The sequence below is a fragment of the Canis aureus genome, chromosome 3, assembly GCF_053574225.1.
Source record: "Canis aureus isolate CA01 chromosome 3, VMU_Caureus_v.1.0, whole genome shotgun sequence".
Taxonomy (NCBI): domain Eukaryota; kingdom Metazoa; phylum Chordata; class Mammalia; order Carnivora; family Canidae; genus Canis; species Canis aureus.
The window spans coordinates 60,787,459-60,796,538 of NC_135613.1; the positions used below are offsets into that span (position 1 = coordinate 60,787,459).

Below are 9,080 nucleotides of genomic sequence, written 5' to 3' on the forward strand. Positions count from 1 at the left end.
TGATAGTGAATATGTGAAATACCAGCTTTGCATTACTGGTAGGTCCTAACTTAAGGAAACAGTTGCTTAACATCACAGTGAAAAGACACAGAACATATTTTCTGCATGGAAAGGAATAAGATCCTAACACCTTTCAGCAGGATGTTTCCATTTCATGTCTGCTGTAGAAGTTGTGACCAGCAAACAAGTATCAGGTGGTGGAGGGAGATAATTTAAGACCTTTCCTGGGATTGCAAACAGGCATTCATAGCTTTAGGTCATTTCAACCCAAGAGATCCATAATGTTTGTCTGCTGTCTGCTGAAGAATTTAGAGGTTAATGCCTGCACGAGTTTATTAACTTGAGGAATGTCTAAGGAGTTACAGCAATTACAGAAATTTCTGGAACCTCAAGCACTGCCGTTCAAGCAAAATTGGAGAAGAGGAAAGAGATTAGGTGCTGATAACAAGTGGGAATTCTCTTTACTCCCGATCCTGTATTTTTTCTGAGATCCAAGTGAGGATTCATTCTCTTCGCTAATTCTTGTTAGGATAACATATCCCAGAGTAGTATTTTATTTTGATTTTCTAAAATACCCATTTTCCCAAACCTTACAGTCTGTGTATTTGATGAATACATTGTTTCATAAGCTAAATTTTTAGCTTCAAAGATTATTATGCTCTTTATTTGGGTATATACTAAAATGCTTATTAGCCTTTATCATTCTAAGCACAGTAGTGTGTAAAATGTGGTTAAATGAAACGGATGCGTAACTGACTCACTGAATCACCAATACAAAAGAGAAAGATTCAGGGCAGATGGTCTTTTTATATATTTGGGCAATGATACTCCATAAAGAATGAGTTTTGTTATATGTAAATCAGGTTAGGATTTAGGCATGTTAGGAAGGAATGAGATTTCAAAGAGCTATAACTGATTCAGACCAAGTACCAGGAAAGGCAGGACAGTATTTCCCTGTGTGCATGTACACATGTGTGTGTGGGGGGGGGATATGTGTGTAAGGTGGGGGGAGATAGGAAAAGATAATCAAAATTTCATATAATGCCCACTTAGTAGATCTTTGTTGTACTTTTTCCATGAAGGAAAAAATATTTCTGTCTGTCCTAGCACCATCCATGACATGTTTTGGATGCTTAAAAGCTGTGGTGGTTTTTTTCTAGTTGGTATGGGAATTAGTAGGGCATTACAACAAAAGTATGTGTATGTAACCCAAAGAGTCAGAGATGTGCGGATAAATAGTATATATCCGAGTTCCTTAATGCATCATTGGATCTGTTCAGCGTTCTAATAGGTGAACAAGTATGTGTTTCTCCCTGTTATAATAGAGAAACTGATGCTCAGACAGTAATCTACTTAAGGTCAGGAGCTCAGAGTGAGAAAATGATTCATTTCCTTAAATGCACTCCTCTTCTGAAAGTAACCATAGAAGAGAGTCTTTAGGGGGCAATGTTCATATGCTAAATCCTTTTTCCAACTGGACTGTCTATGGCTGCTTGGCAACTTGCTAACCAGATTGCCATGGAGTTTCTGAATTTCCATTTATAAAATTCTAGAATGAGTCTAACTTCTCCTGTAAGTCTCATTCCAACTCCAAGAAATGATCCATTAGTTGAATAAAACTATGTAAGTTCAATAAAACATTATCCAAAATGTGAATTGGAAATACTGTGAGCTAGATATTTTTCTTTAGGGAATACATAATTCTAAGCTCCAGTCACAAAGTAATCCTAGAAGGAGAATGATAGATCATTCCTTGCACCCAGATTACAATCCCTGATACCATTTCTCACTAAAAGATCCTCAGAATGACTAGTTTGATTTCTGGACAGGAAATGTACAAGATGAGCTTGTAATATGTCGATATACTAAAAAGCAAGAAAGCTATTTAAGACAACTTGAGACATATAAAAAAAAAAACCCACAAAGAATAAATACTCAAGAGCCAATATTAAGAGTTCCCCCTGGGCAAAGATCAACAATCTCAGTAGCAATAAGATAATAAATAACTCCATTTGACTGAAGCACACCAAATATGTTTAAATCCACCAAGTCATAACAGTGCTTTTGTAACAAAGAGAGAGGAGGTCATTAGTCACCTATATGATATGTGAGGGAGCAAATTTATTTTGAAATCACATAAAGGGAAGTTTGAGCCTTCTCTAAATACAATCTAGGGATTGGTAATGGAAGTTTCTCTCTGTAGATCTGTTTCTACCTGGAAATAAAGAGGCATTCATGGCATCAGACTGCCATTCTGTGATCATGAATATGACAGTACTTTCCATGGCTCCTAATGTGTAAAAAGACCACCAAATATCATGTGCCTGTTGATGAAAGCATACCATGTATGCTCTGCGTACCACGTATGCAGAGTTTTTGCCAAAAATTGAATCCGAATCTAAACTTACCTCCAGATCCAGTTCACAAGAATACAGGAAACAGAAGAACATGATGACATGGGAAGGGAGCCAACCACAGCCAGCATGGAGAGAGCTCTTGGGTATGTATTCTTCAGCAAACAACCTGCAAGGAAAACAGGAGGACAAACCTATAAACTTAGGAGAATTCAGAGACATATCAACAAACTGCAGCATGTGGGCTTTATTTGAATTATGATTCTAACAACAAAAAACTTAAAAAGAGGTGGGTAATGGAGAGAAGATGACATTAAGGAACTGCTATTGGAGGAGAATCCAAGATGGAGACATGGGAAGACCCTGAATTACCCTCCTCCACAGACACATGGAGTCAACACCTGTGCACAGAGCAGCTCTTCCTGAGGCACAGGATAAGCTGGGCAGCTCTGCTCAGCAGAGAGCAGAGGGACCATGGAGAGAATAGGAGAAATGAAGCCCAGCCTACTACTGCCACCTGCAACTGAGGGACATCTAAAGGGACACTGAGCACATTCATCCACCCTGGGACACAGAAATAAAAGCCGTGGTTAAGGGCAGCCTGGGTGGCTCAGCGGTTTAGTGCCACCTTCGGCCCAGGGTGTGATCCTGGAGACCCGGGATCGAGTCCCATGTCGGGCTCCCTGCGTGGAGCCTGCTTCTCCCTCTGCCTCTCTCTCTCTCTCTCTCTCTCTCTTTCTCTCAAATAAATAAATAAATAAATAAATAAATAAATAAATAAATAAATAAATAAAATCTTAAAAAAAAAAAAGCTATGATTTAAAGGGCAGCTACTGTTTCAAGGTAGGCCTTTGGTTTCTCCCAACAGCAGGGGACCTGGAGAAGTCTCTTGAATGGAGGTGGGGGCTGGCGAGTGCCAGCTTCAGGCCCCTGCCCACACCAGCCCAGATGCCTGGAGACACAGAGAAAAGGCAGGAGTTTCACAAAGAACAGCTGGAATATAAAGGAAACAGCCCTAGAAGAGTTGTTGGAGCATTATCAATCAGAAGGACTGGTGAGCACCTTGTGTACATGTCCTCCCCAACCCTTGCCAGTGTAGATGGGAGCAGGGTGTGGTGGCTGCCTTCAAGAGTCCCAGGATGTAGCAGATAGATGTAGAACATTGCATTCAGAATCTGTTCAGTGCACATTTTATTTCCAAATGGAACAATCTCCAAGATAGAGCACGTCAGGCCACAAAACAAGTCTCAACAGACTGAGCAGTAAAGTCATCCCAAGCATCTTTTCTGATGACAGGGTTATGAAATTAGAAATCAATTACAAGTGGACTGGATAAAACCAACACGCAGAGGCTGAATAACTTGCTACTAAGCAACCAGTGGGTCAACAGACAACCAAAGAGGAATTGAAAATACCTAGAGACAAAAGAAAATGAAAATACAGTGTTCCACAGTCTTTGGCATGCTGTAGAAGCAGTTCTCAGAATTTCACGGAGATACAGGCCAATCTTTTAAGAAGAAAGAAAAATTTCAAACAACCTAATCGTAGATCTAAAGGAACTAGAAAAAGCCCAAAGTTAGTAGAAGGAAGAAAATAAAGATGAGAGTAGAAATAAATGACCTAGATACTTGAAAAAAATAAAACAGTAGAAAAGGTCAATGAAACCAAGAGCTGGTTCTTTGAAATGACAAACAAAATTGTGAGTTTTCAGCCAGATTTATCAAGAGAAAAAAAGAGAGGACTCAAATCAGAAAGGAAACAGAAGTAACCTACACCACAGAAATACAAAGGATTGTAAGACATTATTACAAAAAATGATATGTCAAGAAATTGGACAGCCTAGAAGTAGACAATATGAATAGACCAATTACTAGTAATGAAATTGAATTGGCAATCTAAAAACTCCCAACAAAAAGTCCAGTACTAGGTGGTTTCACTGGTGAATTCTACCAAACAATTAAGGAAGAGTTAATACCTATTTTCCTGAAATTATTTCCAAAAGTAGAAGTGGAAGGAAGCTTCCAAATTAGTTCTACAAGGCGAACATTACCCTGATACCAAAACCAGACAAAGACACTACAAAAAAAGAAAAGAGTACTGCAGGTCAGTATCTCCAATGAACATAGACACAAAAATCCTCAACAAGCAAACCAAATTCAACAGTACATTAAAGGGGTCACTCCCCACAGTCAAGTGGGATTTAACTCAGGGATTGTACATCAGTCAGTGGGATACATCACATTAACAAAATGAAAGCTATGAACCATAAGATCATCTCAACAGATGCAGAAAAATCATTTAACAAAACTTAAAGATCCATCCATGTTGGAAACATTCAACACATTCAGTGTGTTTACAGGAACATACTTCAACATAATAAAGGTCAGCTAACATCATACTCAGTGGACAAGAAAGTCCACTCTTGCCACATTTATGCATTGGAAGTCCTAGCCACAGCAATCAGACAAGAAACAAAAGGCACCCAAAATTGGTAAACTATTGGCAGATGACTTGATACTATATGTAGAAAATCCTAAAATTCTATCAAAAAACTATTAGAAGTAATAAATGGGTTCAGTCAAGTTTCAGGATACAAAATAAATATATAGAGAGTTGTTGCATTTCTGTGGACTAATAACAAAGTAACAGAAGAAAACAATCCCATCTACAACTGCATCAAAATGAATAAACTAGGAAGAAACTTACCCAAGGAGGTGAAATGAGTAATTTGAAAACTCTAAAGCACTGATGAAAGAAATTAAAGATAACACAAATGTAAAAATATACCATGCTTCCAGATTGAAAGCATTGATATCGTTAAGAGGTCCATACAAACCAAAACAATGTGCAGATTCAACACAATTATTTTCAAAATACCCCTAATATTTTCCCACAGAACTTAAAATTGGGCAGAGGATGTGAATAGACATTTCTCCAAAGAAAACATACAGATGGCCAACAGACACATGAAAAGATGCTCAACATTACTAATTGGGGATATCCAAATCAAAAGCATAATGAGATATGACCTCACACCTGTCAGTCAGAATTGCTGGAACCAAAGCCACAGATAATAAGTGTTGGCAAGGATGTGGAGAAAAAGGAACCCTCGTGTACTGTTGGTGGGAATGCAGCCACTGTGGAGAGTATTAGGGAGTTTCCTCAAGAAATTAAAAATGAAAATACTATATCCAGTAATTCCATTACTGGGTATTTACCCAAAGAAAATGACAACAGTAATTAGAAAAGATATGTTTATTGCAACATTACTTACAATAGCCAAGATATGTAAGCAACCTAGGTGTCAGTTGATAGATGAGTGGATAAAAAAGATGAGTCACACATACACACAGACGTATATACAATGGAATATTCTACAGCTGTAAGGAAGGATGAGATCTCACCATTTACAACTACATGATGGACCTCAAGTGTATTAAGATAAGTCAGACAAGAAAGACAAATACCATATGATTGACTTATATGTGGAATCTAAAAAACAAATGAAACACATAAAAAATCCCTACTGTGAATACAGAGAACAAATTGATGGTTGCCAGCAGGTAGGTGAGCAGGGAAATGGGTGAAATAGATAATTGGGGATTAAGAGGCACAGAATTCCAGTTATAAAAGAGGTCATGGCAATGTAAAACATAGGGAATATGGCCAATAATATGTAATAATTAATATTGTATGGTGATAATAACTACAGTTATCATAGTGAGCATTGAGTAACATGGAGAATTGTCAAATCACTGTATGATGCATCTGAAACTAATATAACATTGTGTGTCAACTATACTTAAAATTTTTTTAGTTTAATTTGGAAAAAAAAATGTTTTGGAAATGTAGAACAACTACTACTGAAAATCCTATGTAATGGCAAACAATGCTTACGGAAATTGTAAAGCCCTGTTCATGAACAAGGATAGTTGAATTGGAGAAGTAAAACTTATATCTTACTTCTACATGGCACTAAAATTAATCTTCAAAATTGCTTAATCAAGGAAAGCTGTAGATAAAATTTTAACGCACATAATTTATGTTTGTTATACTTTGATGAGATGACCCAATTATAGAATCACCCATGACTCCAGAAACAGCAGAGAGATCTGTTCATGATACAGAGGCAAAGCACTGCCTCCTCTTACTCATTTGTTAGACGTCTTTTCTGCTCCTTGTGGCTCTGGATTTTCAGTATTTAGCTCTAGCTTGCAGAAGCTGAAAGGGGGAAGAAAAATCAGAAAGGTGAAGAGCCAGTGTCTCCTCTCCTGTGCCTGTGGAAAGTAGATAGTCCTGCATCAGGGAGCTAGTTTTGATAAAGAAAGGGGGCAGTGGGGGATTGAGAATATTCACAAAAGTGTCAGTCTTAGCTTTTAAATGTGAAAAATCCTGGATCCCTGGATGGCTTGGTGGTTTGGTGCCTGCCTTTGGCCAGGGCGTGGTCCTGGAGTCCCGGGATTGGGTCCCACATCAGGCTCCCTGCGTGGAGCCTGCTTCTCCTCTGCCTGTGTCTCTGCCTCTGTGTGTGTGTGTGTCTCATGAATAAATAAAAATCTTTAAAAAAAATTTTTTTAAATGTGAAAATGGGCATTAGTTTGTATAATCCTGTTCAGGTTGGTATTTAATAAACATATATTAAGGCAAGTATTTCATAGAGATTATTTGTGTTCTCTAAAATATACTCTTCAATGTCTAAAAAGGGAATTATTAATATTTATTGGCATTTATTGGTATCATGATTCTATTTTTCTATTTTATTTAAAGAAAATATTTACAGATGAAGTGTGATGTGTAGGACTTTCTTCAAAATGCCCCCTGTGTGAGGCTCAGGGACTGTGAATGATGCACAGCTTGCTGGGAGTCCATTCTGTTCATGGGATTGATTATGCTGGTCCTTACAATATTTCATAATAAAATATGAAGTCTTCTTATTTGGGAGAGCTTTGTGTCTTTGGCTATCTACTGATCTACTTCAAAGTAGTATATTACCATATTTTAAAACAAAATTGTTTTTCTCCAGGGTGCATATGGTCCCTATTCTCCTGACGAGTGCATATCTCTGCCCGTGTACACGAGCGCCGAGAGGGATCGTGTGGTAGCCAACATCGACGTCCCGTGTGGGGGCAACCAAGACCAGTGGATTCAGTGTGGAGCCGCTCTGTTTCTAAAAAACCAGTAGAGTCTAATTATAATAAAAACTGTTTTAGCAAAAAGAGAAATCTGCTACTTCACCTTTAAATAAATATGTGGTCAGTCAGCATTTAAAATGTTAGTTCAAAAAGTTATCACATAGTTACTGTGTTACTGGTCTCACTGGGTTTTTTTTAAATGGGGCAGGATAGCCCCATGCAGCTTTTAAAGTACTAACTTCATGGGGTTAATGTTAAAAGGATATATTCCCTTTATAACATAAATATAAATATTTCTGTGAGGCAGGTCATGTTTCCAGTGGCTCAAAAAATTAATGTAGGCAAGAGGCTGAAAATGGTGTATTTAAGGAATCCATAAGTAATATTTTGGCTATTTTTTGTATCATAATTTTGTTTGTATTAATTAAGAAAATATAAGACCATTAATTTTTTCAGTCATCTATGGGTTTAGATATGTGTTCCTTTTTAAACACTTAAAAATATTTTTTATTTTAGTTAAAATATACAGCATCTTAAAGCAATCCAAAAGAAATGGGGTAACAGCACAGAAACCAGGACAAGAATTTTACCAATGGAATAATTAAATGAGAGGTTATCATTTCTCATGTAGATGACATTTTACCATCTGTTTCTATGAAACAGTAAAATTCTACGATGGCTGGACACTTAAATAAATGTATTTTATGTTGTAATTTTAGAGTTTCTGAGCAATTGGAATTGGATTCAGAAATCTGAACTATTTTAAATTCTGTTACCATTTGTATCAGTCCCATCAGGAGACAAAAAAAAAAAAAAAAAAAAACAAAGCAGCCCAGTGATCTGAACAGGGAAGTTGAATGTACAGATTAAACTGTGATAAGAGAGTGACTGTCAAAGGTAAGAGAGCTCCCCTGGATGCACCCAGGCTCAGGGCAGTGCCGGGCACAGCCCACAAGGAGGGGGCCTTCTGAGCCTGGGGCTCAGACCTCCCTGGAGGAAGAAGTCCAAGGAGCCTCTGTGGCTGTGCCCACCCCGAGGCAGCAGTGGCCTCCTCAGGCAGGCGGGCCACAGCCATGGCAGGTGCTCAGGTTCTGGCCCCGTGGGTGGCAGCCGAGCGCTCTGCCCTCCGTTCTTACCTTCCACCAATGCTGTGGTGCCCGGAGACCCCAGAAGGCCTGTCCCACCGAGGGAGCTGACCGTCGGGGAAATGCTGCAGGGCGTCCATGTGGTACCGCCGAGCAGGGAGAGGGGCTAGTGTTCGGTGAGTACTGTTTAGTTTCATGTGGGCAGTAAATCTTTATTAAATGTTACCTATGCCCTGAAGGCACAAGGGTGCCTGACGTCCATCCTCGTCTTCATGGTCACCTTCCATGCTGTATCCTATTTCCCGTTACTGGCCCTGGCACAGAGTCGGTGCCTTGCCCACATTTGTGGAAGGAATCGTGTTCTGACAGGAGGCGGATGTAAAGTACCACACAAGGTGCTGAGTCGTAGCCACAGAGGCAGAAGTGATGAGCTGTTGTCTAGTGAAAGGGACAGAGCAGGAGATAGAGCTAAGCTCTGAAGAATGAATGTCAACCAACAGAGCAGAAGA

General features: G+C 38.9%; 1 protein-coding gene across 7 annotated transcripts in view; it reads left to right on the forward strand.

Moving 5' to 3' along the window:
- DYNC2H1 (dynein cytoplasmic 2 heavy chain 1) overlaps window positions 1–8,199 on the forward strand; it is a 339,457-nt gene extending 331,258 nt beyond the window's left edge. For 4 of the 7 annotated variants that reach the window (XM_077893273.1, XM_077893267.1, XM_077893269.1 and 1 more), the window contains 2 exons: window positions 3,223–3,408; window positions 7,378–8,199. In XM_077893273.1, the coding sequence (XP_077749399.1) occupies window positions 3,223–3,408; window positions 7,378–7,536 (345 nt within the window). In that variant the 3' untranslated portion in view covers window positions 7,537–8,199. Of the gene's footprint in view, window positions 1–2,414; window positions 2,501–3,222; window positions 3,409–7,377 lie in introns of all 7 variants that reach the window. The other 3 variants (XM_077893271.1, XM_077893272.1, XM_077893270.1) reach the window with 2 other exon arrangements.
- Window positions 8,200–9,080: the final 881 nt, after the last annotated feature.